We start from the raw sequence: 15,352 nt of genomic DNA, 5'->3' as shown, positions 1-15,352 counted from the left end.
ACTCTTCCTAAATGACTGACAGCAAGAACCCGAAGCAGTAGGATTTCTTTGCAATAGAACACACGAAAACAAGGTTTGATGTATTAGGTGTCTTTAATCCAAAACAAGGAAAAGCAGACCAAAGGATTTGTTTCAACAAAGAGATACCAGTGGAGAAAAAAAAACTTTTCCTTGAACAAATTAAATGTCCATACAGTGTCTAAAAAGTCACCTAAAAGCTACCTTTCCTCTTTTTTTAAAAAAAAGTGTGTTTAAAACATTAAAATCTTGTGAAACAAATATGGCAAAAGATACTTATTCATGGACAAAAGATATACAGAAAGGAACAGGAAAAAATGGACTGACCACCAGAAGGGGGCAAATTTTCAGTGAAGGGGCACCTTACCCTTTTTAGCTGTAATGCAGAGTAAGAACTGAAATTTGTACTCAAGAGAGCTCAACTTTATGTAAATACACCGAAAAAGATGAAGAGAATCCCAGCTGAAATCTGCAGGTTGCAAATATGCCATTTTGTCTTGTTCCAAACCGGGGCTATTTGATTTTCCATGTAGTACCAGGACCAGCTGTGTCATTTGGCCAACTAACATCCAAAGACACAAAGGATCTCACCCAACAAAGAGCCCATTTTTTATGGTACATGCATTTCTCACCATAATTTCTACCTCAGAATGGGCTGGTGACAGATTTTGCCCCTTGTCATGTCCAAGCTGAATTCCAGTTATGCTACATGCTCCAAAGAAAGCAGTTTCCTGGTGTTGTAGATAAGAACAACCATACTCAGCTACACAAGCAAAACATGGCAACAGTCACAATACAATGTTCTTTTGTGTGGAGATACGAGCCTGCAATCTTATAGCATGAGCTCCAACAAGGACATCAGCATGAACACTGAATGATATGGTGATGGACAACAAGATATACAAGATATTCTGGTGCATTTCTCCAGGAAGGTTGAGTCAGCTAATGAACAGGATCAGTCATCAATGTTTTCATTTAACAGACATCTTCTCTCCTCCCCCACATTCAAATACCCTGAGATCATAAACTGAATTTGGGGTGCATCATAGGCCCCTCCCACTACCCCTCAAACATTCAGGGTAGAATACAAAAAGCAGAGCCTTCCTGCTCCGATACTTACACTCAACATACATCCTACCATATTTTTACATGTAATCCACAACTCACAAGTAAGAGAAAAGTAATCCTGTGTATACACAATTAGAGAGAAGGCTTCCAGTTTAAAGGAGGCATCTTGTACTTTGGGTATAAGATCAATTGCTTCCAAAACCTTCAAATGGAGCTTAAGACCAAACAGCAATCCTCAAAGGAACAATTCCTGGTATTAAATTAATACAACAACATCACACAGTATTTTTTCAATAGCCCTGGCTCTTCTCTGATACAAACTGAAAGCCTTTGCCTCTAAAAACCTAGCACAGGACTCTTACTGTCTGGATTTCAGCTCTACAGTAGTTTAAAAATATATATATATTATTATTATTATTAACCCTTAAAATGCTGACCACAGGAATTTCCATGTCTCTGAAAGGAAAATAAGGGCAGAGTTTACCAAAAATACTTCCCTACAGGACAAAAGAGGGTGGGTGGGACGTGTGTATCGTACAGAGAGCAGCTGTCTCCTGCAGGGCCCCAGAAAAGTCAGAACCACATGCGGCAGCTAAAAAAATAACTAGTCTGGTACAAAGATCTGAATTCCATGCGTTTGATATGACAGTCATCTCTGATTCATTTAAAAATATAGAGAGATATAGTTATTGCTTTCATGACCACCAGGCTTGTCTTCCCCGAGCCCTCAGGGAGAAAGTGCAGTCGGCTCAGGGGGGTTTGCCTTCTTCCGCCTCTTCATAAGCAATGGGTTAGATGAGTCTTCAATTTTCTTGATCTTGATTTGTTCATAATCCACTCTCATGGTGGCCAAGGCACTGGTCATCTCCTCCTGACAGTGATTGAAAGAGGAAACATCCAGTAAGACAGAAAGAAGCATGGCAAAGCGTCACGTCTCTGCACCTATTGCTGACTTATACTACAGACAGACACACACTCCCACCCCATGCAGTGGCATGAAACACATACACAAATCTACTTTCTCTCTGAAATGAGATCAATAGACCATATCATAGCAAGGGGCTGCTAGGCTGGGCTCTTCTAGATCCAAGCTCCTGGTGAAGTCTATTGTTCCCTCACACATGCTATGAGATAGAGATGAAACCCCAGCAAACTCCTACTAAAGGTCCTATAAAAATCCATTGAGCCACCAATTTTAAGCAGCATTAGGATAATATGGTAAAAGTCCAGTTCTGATATCCAGACAAACAGTGTACAGCAGTACAGAAATGAAAAGATCTGCCAGCAGTAGCGGATGTCTAATAAAGAAAATGGTAATCCCTGTTCCCAACCAAGAGAGAGAGGATCTAGACAAAAATTAGGTGTATTGTTACTTTTCAGCTATTCTGATCTTGGGAACTGTTTCTACTCCTCTCCTCAAATAGGTTAGGCTTATTTATTGATTTATCATATGGCATGCGAAGTGTAGCCAGGAGATCTGGGGATTTTCTGGCAGCCAGGTAAGGGATGTTCAGAGATGGTTTGCCATTGCCTGCCTGTGTCATGCCCCCTAGCATCCCTTGCAGATATGACCCCTAGTGTTCCTTGGAGGTCTCCCATCCAAATACTAGCCAGAGATTCAAAGATTCAGTGGGATTAGGTTAGGCCTGATGAAAGAACTGTGCTTTCACGGACATTTGGTCAGCACAACAATCAGTCACTTCCAACACTGCTGCTTCCACTCCCTCTAGGCTCCAAATGTGAAAGAGGTAAATATCTTACTTTGACATCTTCCCACAGGTCCTTCTCTTCTTTCAAAACTCTGCTAGTATGCAGCGGCGTTTGGGGTACCTGCATTGATTGCTGCAGAGAGACAACAAATTGGGAGTAAAGCCCCAGGTCACAGATCCTATAGACAGCTCTCATGCTTCTCAATTTAACCTGCACAAAACTTTGTTATACTCCTTTGGTCTTCCAGCAAAGTGAGCTCTTACCATGATCCAGGGATGATTCATAAACTCTGTTATTGTCATGCGCTGGGTTGGATCTGTTTTCAGAAGATTCCGGATCAGCTGTTTAACTGAAGGTGGGAATAAAAACGAGGAGTTGTGATTTGACACCTTGTCATGTCATCACAAAACTAACATCATTTGTCAGAAGCAGCAGAGCTCTGAGTGTTTGCCCCACAAAAGGGAGAGCCTGGATCTTTCTTAAGTCGAACATAACCTTGTCTACACAGATCCACATTCGTTCCAAAATCCCAGAGGGCAGCTGACTACACTTGTAATATGCAAACGTGACTGCAGCCTGTTGTCAAAGGAACTGCAAAATGTGCTGCATAAACCTTTAAAACTATAAAGTGGGGCATGAGCAAGGGCATGAGCAAGTTTGTGAAGTCAGCCATGTTTATCACCCCAGTGCAACACACCATGGTTCTGGGAATGACCACTACATTCGTACAGCGGCAAGTATGTGCTTGCTGATGTACAGTGAGTTAATCAGCCCCCAAACAGGGGAGCAAATCACAGCTCTGTTCCCAAAATGTTATGACATCAAAATCAATACACATACAAGCCCGACACCGAATTCAATTTGCTTGCCAATGCAAAATAAACTGCATGTCTGTTTTCTCCAGATAATTTTACACAAGAACTTACAGTGTCTGCAAGTTACTGGCAGTTATCAGGGAATAAGTGATTTTCAAGCCTTGCTTAAAACACAAATGTGCCCCTATTATAGGCAGTATTGCCTGTCTACATACCATCCTCATTCATATCAAGCCAGATATGGGAATTTACAGTAATCTGGATAGTTGCTGTTCAAGGCACACAATGGAGCTACATAAGTGGCTTAAAGGAGCCTCTACATAAGGACTTTTTGGGGACTGGACTGGATTTACTTATTAGCCCTTATGGCTTTTGGTGCTACGATCATACATACAGGAGAAACACACTATATGCAATTTCCCCAATATGTGTGATCACCTTTTGTTTGAAAGGGTCAACACTTATATTTTCAGTTTCAGTCCAGAACATTATTACCTTCTTCAGATACTTCAGACCACTCCGGGTTGGGAAATTCATACTGGCCCATCCGGATTCGTTTCTTCATGCCAGGAGAAATGGCCAGGCCGTGGTTGGAATAGAAAGGGGGATACCCACACAGCCTAAACAAAACAAAACAAAGCACAATGATATGAAGACTGGAAGTCAGTGCTGGGTACCAAAATGATTCTACACAAAAGTCCTGACCTGCTTAAACTTTCCATCTTGTAAAATAACTCCCAGTAGATAAACTGGTCCACATGAAAAGCCAATTTTCTATACACTGTACACTCACACATCCAGAGAACAGCAAGTGTCTTGTAACAATTTCAGCACAATTGCTGTTCTCTTTGTTTACATTTTGGGAATTTACCCCAGTTAGCCATGGAAATGCCAAGCTTCCCCTGAGAAGCAGCTCAGTGAAATCTCAGAAGTCACAGAATCCCTAAACTTGGAGCCGTGCAGCACGGCATAGTTCTGCATGGCAGAAATGGCTTACTTACAAAATATACATGATGACACCAAGAGACCACATATCACAGGACTTGTCATATTTCTCTGGTCCAAGCACCTCTGGGGCTAGAAGGAGGGAAATGGAAGACAAAAGGTTCAACCAGGTTACACATTCAAAAGATAGAGAGAGCCACAAAGCAGTGGAATATACTCCATCCTGTCAAGGCTCACAGATGAAGAAAGGAGTTGCCTGACTAGTGAGGAAAAAGGTGAAGAAGGGAGTCATTAGGAAAGTGGCTATAGTGGCTGCTTCCTCCCAGTGGTTGGTCCAGGAGAACAAGAGATCCCCTTCTACAATATCATCTGATGTGGAATAAGGTCTTCATGGGAGTTGTGACTTACTCATGAGTCAAAAGTAAAATGTATGAAACATCCAAGAGAGCTATGAAATGGATATGTTTGGAGAACCACATATAAAGAACCAGGAAGGGCGAGGGGCAAGGAAAAAAGAACTCACTGCCTCCCATTGTTATAAAGGGAAACTGAAATCCTGAAGGAAAAGAAGGAACTAAGTATCTTTTTTTAATCCCTTCCTGAGGGCAAAGGTTCTTTGAGGCCTTTCTTCAGATAAAGATTAAACTTGCCAACATTCCATTACAGCCCATGGCATGCCTCTTATCACGATACTCGGAGAAGGTTGATACCTACTTCCTGCCTAAGGAGCCTTTCTCTGACTTACATAGCTCTTCTGCTGGAAGAAGAACAACCCAGAGAAAGGATCAAACATTTCTGAGAGGGTACAATACATGCCTGTACTTTTGGCACACCCATTATGCTGGAAACAAGTCTGCAGATCCCAATTGTTGTAGGCACCCATGGGAGACAAGCTCCTATTTCTAGCAGGGGACACCACAATGATCAAGAAATGGCTTCCTGGAAGCACAGGACTGGAACAGCAAGTGCTGTCTGGCAGATGCATGGGGTTCTGCCTCCCCAGAGCAGGAAAGGCAGCATTTTTGATTGTTCATCTTATCTTACAAGTATATAATTTTCAGAAATGTGTATGGCAGGAAGACAAGCTGTCTGCTCCTGGGGAGCTTATTTTCGGCAGTGTGTCTGCAGTACACTTGCACCTGCAATTAGAACACAATTTATTTACCTGGCACTGGTGACCCATTCTGAATTGCCAGGAAAGCCTATCACATTGAGTCACTCAGCTGCAGAACATTCCTAAATTTACTGGCAAAGGGTGTCATTGGGGCTCAGGGACTCATCTAGAGCTTGGCCTTTGAAGCTCAGTTGTTCAGCTGGTTTGCTAGTCTTCTGCTGAAAAGGAGACCAGAACTAAATCTCCCAAGATTTTGAAGGTACTGAAAGTCATTGGCATTTTTTCCACTTAAACAATTTCCACATTTTTTTCTGCAGAGAGAAGCTAAGAAAAATAATGTGTAGCCTTAGCAGTTAAGGAGACAGCAGTGAAAAAATAAGGCAAATGGCAAGAAAGCTTCTTTGAAGTAGATTTTTAAAAAACTAAAATTGGTTCATCACTGATTCAGTGATGATAGACAGGAGGTGAATAGATTCCTCCCTCTGTAGCCTGACTAGGATTCAGGCCATATTTAATTCAGGGTTTTCACTCCAATTATCTTCCTTCAAAGAACTTTGAGGCACTGGACACTGAGAATTAGGGGTTCTGGGAGAGGTTCACCCATCTATTACAACTTATAAACAATACAATAACAGAAGTCCCTTCTCACTAAACAATTTTGAAAAACTAAAAATATAAATTTTTCTCCAAGCAAGGAGCTAATTTTGATGTTTGTTTTCCATGACATATTTGCATGTTTTCAACATTTAAAAAATCCCTAGAAAATTATACCTCAAGATGCTTAAACAACAACAACTAAAATGTGTTTCATTATTCACAGAGGCATTTTTGAAGAAATTCTATTGCCTTTTTTGTTTTTATTTAGCAGGGTGTAGATGTGCTTTTTCTGGCATCCCTGAAGCTCAGAGTTGCAGATGTGTACACCTGTTTGACTTTGAAGAAAAATATTTCCCCAGCAAGGAGAAAAGAATTAAAATGCCACAAGATGTGAATCATTCTCAAATCACTTTAGAATTTCTTATCTCCTGCAGACTGACTCTTGATCCAAAGCACAGCCCAATAGAAAAGGACCAAGATGTGACTACAAAATCCATTCAAATAAATTGATTTTTGTTCAACTTTGTCAGACCCATTAATTCCTCCTAACAGCACTTTCACGGCAAGTAACACACACTACTTGCTCAAGACTGCTCTCTATGGCTGCTACCTTATCCAGAATGGGCTTCTGTATATAGTCCAGTAATCTCTGCCTCATCTTTCAAAGGGCTTGGAAGGCTATTCTGTCTGAGACAACATTTGGCTGAGAGTGCTTGTTGAACCCTGGTTGCACAGGTGTTTTCCATCCTGGGACTGGTGTGTGTAATGGCTCTATTGCTGCCGCAGTTGCCAACATAGTGCAGTAGCAAAAATAAAATAGGGGGGGGGGGTAGGACCCAGTGAAGGACCAAACACAGGGCAAGTTATGAAGAAGAAGAAGAGTTGGTTCTTATATGCCGCTTTTCCCTACCCGAAGGAGGCTCAAAGTGGCTTACAGTCGCCTTCCCTTTCCTCTGAGGCGCTGGGATACCAATATGGTGAATTAAATATACAGAGTAGACTTTTATGGAGTCTTCAAACTTCCATTGTTCTTTATTCTTTCATATTCAACAAATCCCAATGCGTTTCGCTCTTTAGCTTTTTCAAGGGACATCAATTCTTAGAAATTCTACACATCGTTTAAATCCATTATTGTGGGTCCTCTGCTGCCAACAGGAAATGGTCCCTGCCCTTCTCCAAGTGACAAGATTTCAAATACTTAAATATTTAAATACAGCAATCATGTCCCCTCTCAACTAGGCTTGTGCACCAGGGGCCCAATCCATACTGATTTGGCTTTGGCACCCATTAAATAGAGCCATTGATTTTAATGGGAATTCTGGCATTCCCGCCTTTCCCAGGGCCTGGAAGGGGGCAATTTACAGCCTCCAAACTTCCAGGATAGCTCCATAAGGCTCTTCCCTGACCCCCCTCCAAATTTTATAATTGCCACTAAAAAAATTAGCAAGACTTCTTTTTTGGGGGGGAGGAGGTGAAATGCACCTGCAGGAAAATTCCGTATCTCCCTATTCACACAGCAGCTGTCCAAGATTTGCAGCAAAGCAAGTTTAATAAAGACCAAATAAAAGCCAAGGAAAACCTAGACCATGATTCTGTGTGTGTGTGTGGGGGGGGGGGAATCTCCTTCCAAATGGTATAAAATCCATGTGCAACTGGCAATAACTGACTATTGACAAGTATACTTTGATGTCAAATCTACTGGATTGTTTCCACTTGGTGTAGATTGTTGAACAGTTCTAGATCCAATTCGCAGTTTTGTAAATTGACCTGGCTGAGGATATTGTAATCTCATCAGATTTCAGAACTTTAGTAGCATCAACGCTGGTTACTACTTGAATGAGAGAGCTCCAGGTCTAGGGCTGCTAGGTAGAAGCAGGGAATGGCAAAACACTTCTGTTCATCCCTTGCCTTGAAAACCCTGGGATCACCATAAGTCAGCTGTAACTTCCCCACTACCACCAAGCTTCTCTGAGTTTTAAGGAGTAAGACATTAATCTTCCAAGGAATTAATGAATGAATAAATAAAATTGTTTTAACAATGTATTATTTGGTTTTAATGGCTTTTAAGATGTGAGGGGCTTTTCTGTATATATTTAACTATTTAGCTGTCTTAGTAGCTTTGATGAGGCCAGAAAGGAAGGATATACATTTTGCAAATAGGTAATCAATAAAATAAAAGCCCTCATTGAGACCTTCTAGATTCTCAACATTTTTTCATGTATTTGGAAAGAGTTATAATCAAGATTTTTATGTAGTCATTATATAGGTATGTTGAAGCAGCTGTGACTAACCTTGATTTTTCAGACCTTGGCTTAAAGGATTCATTTCCCCTTGTCAATGCATTGTTCTTCTCCAAATATTGTGTGAGCAGCACTAGCAATCCATCTGTCCTGACTGGATGCATAAAGAGCAATGTCTGAAGTATGCCTACATGTCTGCTTCAGTGCCAGTACCTGGACCATCTGCAACACATTGCGGAAGCTGCCTGGTTGACATTTTTGATTCCTGAGTAATCTCCACTCTGGTTATACATCTGAGATCAGCACACATTAGGTCTGAAGCTCACTGTCCTCACATTTTGGAAAAGGGCGATGCTTCCCATGTGATGTACTTACCCACATAGTAGGGCGTGTAGCATGGTGTAGCTAGGGAGTTATGTGTGGTGGTTTCTTTAGCAAAGCCAAAGTCTGTGAGCTTTAGTACAGCATTGGGCCTTTTTGAGGTGTATAGGAGGTTTTCTGGCTGCAAGACACAATAAGCAATAGCCAGGTTAGGACAGTGCTGCCTTTTTGCATCAGAGAGAACAAAATGGTCTAGTCATAACAGGTTTCAAAAAGATGCATTCACAGGTAGTATGGGAAAGGACTCTCCAGCTTATGGAATAATTCACTGCTTACGTCTTCTTCTGTTATCTCTACAGACCCTCTGCACACTTTGTTTAATGTTTTTAAGTATATCATTGCCAATACAACACACAAATTACATAGACAGCTCATGTTTATTATAGATGTGTTTAACAATTCATCACAACATTTTCCTGTACCAATTTGATTTGTCCACTGAGCAGTGCCCTCAACATGATACGTATATATTTGCAGAAAGCCAGCCATTGTATACCACTGGGGTACAGCTCTGTGCATGTAATAAGAGCACAAAACCCAGGAGTTCTTTGCTTGTGACTGAGGAAGCTTCACTTAGGAGAGAAAACAGCAAATATGGAATGGTGTTAAAGCTGATGATGTAGAATAAGGCCACATCCTATTTCTTCAAAGGCAGGGTATAGTTAGAACACTTAAATTTTGCCATCTCCTCCTATTCTAACAAGGAAGTTGCCTCTTTTATAAAAAAAAAAAACAAGCACCTTTGCCACTTGGCAATATATTCAACTTTGACTGAACATATAACAGGGTGCTGTAAATAAAGATTCTTAGACCAAACATGGGAAAGAGATTCTAATAAATGGAGCTGCCTCACTTGCCTATAGTTTGTTCACAAATCCTCTATAATCACCCTGACTTTGAACAGAGAATCCACAAGAATGTGGAACGGCAATATGGTTTCATTACCATGGTCAGGCTTAGGTGAGATTGCAGTAACAAGGCAAACATTTCAGAGTTTCTGTCATGTGACTCCAACTGAATTTCTTTGGCATCAAATGTATAACTAGGCTTTTTCACAGGTATGCCATCAAAGCTGTAATGTGGATGGCCCAGGTTAGCCCAATCTTGTAAGGTCTCGGAAGCTAGCCCAAGTAGCCACTGGTCAGTATTTTGCTGGGAAACCACCAAGTAAGTCCAGGGTCACAACACAGATGCAGGCAATGGTGAACCACATTTGCACCATAAGTTGGTTGTAATTACAAGATCACCATATGTTGGTTGTAACTTTACAGTACTTCCTATCACCACAGGATGGGGAAATCTTACATTCTCAAATAAGTTATAGTTGTGTCCAATAATTGAGAGGGTTTTTTGTATAACATGTTTAAGTGTGTTATTTTAAATTCAAGGTTAACTTTATTTTGATTGAATTAATTTCTGGTGTCCCTTCAGTAAGATTGTACCTCCACTCTTATTTTGTTTGCCATTTAAACAGTGATGGTAAAGCAAGAGTAGAATTTTTAACTCCAGTTTTAACCCCGCTCAATTTATCTGGTTTAAGGGTAAAGGTAAAGGTATCCCCTGTGCAAGCACTGGGTCATGTCTGATGCCCTCTATTGTTTTCATGGCAGACTCAATACAGGGTGGTTTGCCAGTGCCTTCCCCAGTCATCACCGTTTACCCCCCAGCAAGCTGGGTACTCATATTACCAACCTCAGAAGGATGGAAGGCTGAGTCAACCTTGAGCCGGCTGCTGGGATTGAACTCCCAGCCTCATGGGCAGACAGCTTCAGAAAAGCATTTCTGCTGCCTTACCACTCTGCGCCACAAGAGGCTCCATTATCTGGTTTACAGCTTCTCAAACAAGTAGTAATGTCTCCTTCTATCCCTCTCCATCACAGAGGACCTGTGACAATCCACTGATATAGTCATGCAATGGGAGGAACAACCCTACTGTGGCAAAGCAGAGCAAGCCTTTCTACTGTCCTCTCTAATTTTTTGGCTGAATGATAACCAGGAACAGGAACAGGAAATCAGCTCAAGCAAAACCAGCTGTTGCCAGAACAATCTTTAACCGCTCCTTGTGAAGTGGAAGAAATAAAACAGTAAGGGCCCCGAGGGCAGGCCCTGTCCGGGATGAGGAAGCGGAGGGCCCAATTGGCTGCTGATTGGCTGCTTTCCCGGACTACAATCAATTGGGAGGCGCAAAGCGCCTCCCAACTCACCCCACCCCCCACCAGAGCTTACCTTCGCTCCACGGCGGCCATTACTCTGCTGGCCGCCGAGAACGAAGGTATGCTCGCTGGCACCTGCCCTCTACCCAACAACGGCTCCCCAAAAAGTTCCCCAGGCCCCGGGGAAGGCGATCCGCAGCTCCGCAGATCACCTTCCCAGGGGCCTGGGGAGCATTTCTGAAGATCGGGGGGGAGGCAAAATGCTCCCCAGGCCCCTAGCGCCCGCTGAATTTTTGTTTCAGCGGGCTTTACTACTAGTTAGATTATATTTACTAAACTCACCCACAGAAGTTGCTGTTGAAAGTAACAAGGTACATGATAAAGATGCAGGAGGAAGAGACATCGCTTGTCCAGAAAAGTGAGGAAGGGCAAGGGGAGTAAATGGATTCTTAACCACTGTCTAGTATTGGCTACTTTTATAAGCCTCTTGAGGAAGCCATATTGGTGGAGCTGAATAAATAAACACTTCCACATGAAAATTTGTACCCAAGGTCCTTTAAAACTGTCAAAATAAAGAATCAGTGTTCAATTTTCCCCCTGGTTTTGGCCAATGTGGAATTCAGAAGGCTTGAATAATGCCACCATTGGGTTTGGAAATGGTTTCCTAGGTTTAAGTCATTTTACACTATGGTATTCCATGCAACAGATACAAAAAGAGAAGAAACCAGCATCTGCTTCCTTTATTCATCATGGGGATGAAATGAAATGAAATCATCCAGTCCCACCCCTGCAAAAGCACCATGCATGTAAACATTGACTACATTTATAGAACAAAAAGTACCTTAACATCCCGGTGTGCAATGTTGATTGAGTGTAAATACTGGATGGCTTCTCCAATGCTCTTCATTATTTCAGAAGCCTCTGGAAGAGGTTTAAAAAAACCCCAATATTTCAGGCAGCAGACATTACAAATTCAGAAGCAACAAAATCACCAGAAGTTTTGCAACATAAGTAACATGGAATGCATAAAAAACAACTCTTCTTCTCAGTAGTTCTATTTAAACTTATTGTGCTTGCCAAGTTCTTCTGAAGCAACTCAATAAATCTCCCCCCAGCCCCCGCAGGCATCAAACCTCAGTCATCACTGGATAAAATTTTACTTTACTTTTCATTTTTAGTATTGAATACAATGACATTTCCATATACTGAATCATAAAGTCAACAAGGTCTTCTCAAATTGGTAGCAGGTCTCCAGGGTCTCAAGGAGAGTTCTTTCACATCACCTGCTGCCTGGTCCTTTTAACTGGAGATGCTGGGGATTTGAACCCAGGGACCTTCAGGGTACAAAGTAGAAGCTCTCCCAATTAGCCACAGAAAGTGGTTGAGCAACAAAATGTCATGACCCACTATCAGGTTCCAGTAAAGGCAGCCAAAGTCAAAGGATATCAGGTCATTTTCAATTTAGATTCAGGGCAGTGTGGGAGTGTCAGTAGGTGTTCACTCAACTAGTTTTGTTGGCTCTCTAATGAGTTTTTTATATGTACAGCTATGGTATCCTTCTGGAACAGCTGAACAAGTTGGGAATGGGGAACAGCACACCTTGATGGTTCTATCCTTATCATCTGGTTCCAGAATGTGGTACTGAGGGACTATTACTTGGTGGCTCTGGAGGACGGTGGCATTTTCTAACTAATAGAACTACAGGTTCTTCCTTCAGAGTGTACCTAGGCATGGTGTTATACCTGAAATAAGGCTGACAGGAAAGCCTGAAAGAGAAGCAGGAGCACAGAAATATGTAGTTCACCCACACACCTACAAGCCATATACCAGCTGGCATTTACTTCTGCCCTCAAAACCTAAATGCTTTTTGGCTAAAGATTTTTCATATTGCTACAGGCATTAGACATGTTAATACTTGTTATGCTTTAAAACCACTTTTTAGTCCCATTTGTACCTCGCTCTGTGAACGCTTGATCTCCTCTGTCTTGAATTCGACTAAAGAGTTCACCACCATCCAAGCTGAAAGTAAGAAGCAAGATCAGTTACAGGAGCTTCCCCAAGTTAAGACTCTTAGCTGGTTTTGGGGTTCCTGACTTTTACAGATACATGGCTTTTCCGTTTTCAGCGTGATTTTGTAACCTAGAATCCAATATTCCTCTCAAAGATCCATATTGTACTGTGTCCATAATCTGCGATCATGCATTCGGCCATAAATGCACTGTAAAATCATGGATACACTGTACACAAGTTGAATGTGCATTCACTGTAACTTGTGGACAGGGTGACAGGCAGCAGCATTCTAGAAGCTCAGGCAAAGCTCTCTAAAATGCTGCAACCTGAGGCCTAGAAAAGATGATGCCAGTGATTCCACCTTAGTGGGTTTTTCTGCAATTAAGTAGGAGTGCTGCCAATGGATCATGGAGGGAACAGGTGTTTCCCCTTAGAAACCACAAGGCTATACCCACATTCCATTCCCATCTCCTCTGGTTGCCCTGGGCCCCGCTTACTTCAGCTCTAAGCTCTCTGAGGCTCAGCTTTTCCTCAGTTATGACTGTGAGAGTGATAATTCACACACAGTCTCCATCCATCACAATAATGCAACTGCCACAAAATGCGATTGCCACAGAACAGGGTTTCTTCAGACTTCATTGTAATGAGGGAGGAAATAAGTGTATAAATTTATAGCTCAGGGGCAGACTAAGAGAAAGAAAAAAATCTATATGGCTTAATTTTAAGTTCAAGGGGAAGGACCCCAAAAGAAAAGAAATGCCGCTGAAAAAGGAAAGGGCTGCGCTTTTATCTGCAAAGACCAATCAAGTATAAAAAACCTTTTGTCATAAATTCCACTCCTGGGTACCCATTCCCTGGATGTTTTGCTACACACAACATTCCCACAGATCATAAACACTCACCATTCCATAACTATTAGGAGACATTTTCGACCCTGGTAAAGATTTTCATAGACATCTATAATTTTCACAATATGGGCACACTGGGATGCCCTCCAGTGGAGCTCCACCTCTCTGCGAGCTTTCGGACAGTCTTGCAGCATCTGAAAAACAGAAAGGAAAGAAACATTTCCCTAAGATTTCAACAGCATCCTTATTGATATTATCTTTGACCAAGAATTTACATTCTACAATTTACCGTTCCCCCAGGTTCTGCAGAACATGGTTTGCTTCATGAGAAAAACCTTTACAATGATCACTGAACATACATAGTAACTAAATTTTCAGTCCTGTTGCCACAGCAGGAACTCATGCATAAAGATCACAATGTGTATCAACCGGAAGTGAAAGTAATAAAAGTTCAAACCATTACATTCATTTCTGTAAACAGGATTCTGAAGGCATTTCAAATACATTTTGTGACAAATTTTAAAAATTACATGCAAAAGCCCAAATTATAAGACAAATGTCTCCAAAGGAATGGGAATACGACATTTTAAAAAATGTTAGGATGCGGGAGAAAATCTATAGCTCAGCAGGCATTTGCACACAGGTCTAATTAGTTTGAGAACAACATTATTGGGCCATTCTTATAATGCCAGGCCAATGCTCCCAAAGCCAGTTCATTAAATGCCATGTGATCTCTCTGCACTTGATAAGTCACAGGTGAATGTGCAAAGCCAGTTTGGTGTAGTGGTTAGGAGAGCGGACTTCTAATCTTGCATGCCGGGTTCGATTCTGCACTCCCCCACATGCAGCCAGCTGGGTGACCTTGGGCTCGCCAGGGCACTGATAAAACTGTTCTGACTGAGCAGTGATATCAGGGCTCTTTCAGCCTCACCCACCTCACAGGGTGTCTGTTGTGGGGAGAGGAAAGGGAAAACGACTGTAAGCTGCTTTGAGCCTCCTTAGGTTAGAAAAAAGTGGCATGTAAGAACCAACTCTTCTTCTTCTTCAAACTCTCTCAATTGGTAAGTCCCTTTTTTTTTTAACATCCAACATGAAGAGGTCTGGAGAACCTGGAATAAGGTGACCAGATTGTTCCACTTTTGGAGGGACATCTGGGGGTACCTGGCCAATTGTATTTATGTTGAAATTAAAAAATATATTTTACAATATTATTTTTGCGTTCTATACGTTCTTTGAAACTTTTTGTTGCTCCATATAGACCAAATTTTTAATCAAGACCCCCCCCCCGGTCAATGGTGTCCCACTTTACCAATGTTAAAATCTGGTCACCTTAACCTGGAAGGCTGCACACTGTTTTCTGTCATTTAATTGTTCCTAATGAGAGGTATTCATAGAATCATAGAATAGAATCATAGAATAATAGAATTGGAAGGGACCTATTGGGTCAAGGACC

The 15,352-nt window shown here is 41.7% G+C and overlaps 1 protein-coding gene across 2 annotated transcripts in view; it reads right to left on the bottom strand.

The window, feature by feature from the left end:
* Nucleotides 1–74: 74 nt before the first annotated feature.
* The window catches only part of MAPKAPK2 (MAPK activated protein kinase 2), an 84,341-nt gene continuing 69,063 nt past the window's right edge, over nucleotides 75–15,352 (bottom strand). For both annotated transcript variants that reach the window (XM_077334810.1, XM_077334811.1), the window contains exons 2-10: nucleotides 13,954–14,093; nucleotides 12,996–13,060; nucleotides 11,883–11,962; nucleotides 8,883–9,009; nucleotides 4,613–4,688; nucleotides 4,107–4,231; nucleotides 3,060–3,145; nucleotides 2,848–2,928; nucleotides 75–1,957 (exon numbers count right to left, since the gene is read on the bottom strand). In XM_077334810.1, the coding sequence (XP_077190925.1) occupies nucleotides 1,814–1,957; nucleotides 2,848–2,928; nucleotides 3,060–3,145; nucleotides 4,107–4,231; nucleotides 4,613–4,688; nucleotides 8,883–9,009; nucleotides 11,883–11,962; nucleotides 12,996–13,060; nucleotides 13,954–14,093 (924 nt within the window). In that variant the 3' untranslated portion in view covers nucleotides 75–1,813. The remainder of the gene's footprint in view (nucleotides 1,958–2,847; nucleotides 2,929–3,059; nucleotides 3,146–4,106; nucleotides 4,232–4,612; nucleotides 4,689–8,882; nucleotides 9,010–11,882; nucleotides 11,963–12,995; nucleotides 13,061–13,953; nucleotides 14,094–15,352) is intronic.

Source organism: Paroedura picta, chromosome 4 (assembly GCF_049243985.1).
Source record: "Paroedura picta isolate Pp20150507F chromosome 4, Ppicta_v3.0, whole genome shotgun sequence".
NCBI classification, from domain to species: domain Eukaryota; kingdom Metazoa; phylum Chordata; class Lepidosauria; order Squamata; family Gekkonidae; genus Paroedura; species Paroedura picta.
This window is presented reverse-complemented; position numbering and strand designations above follow the sequence as displayed.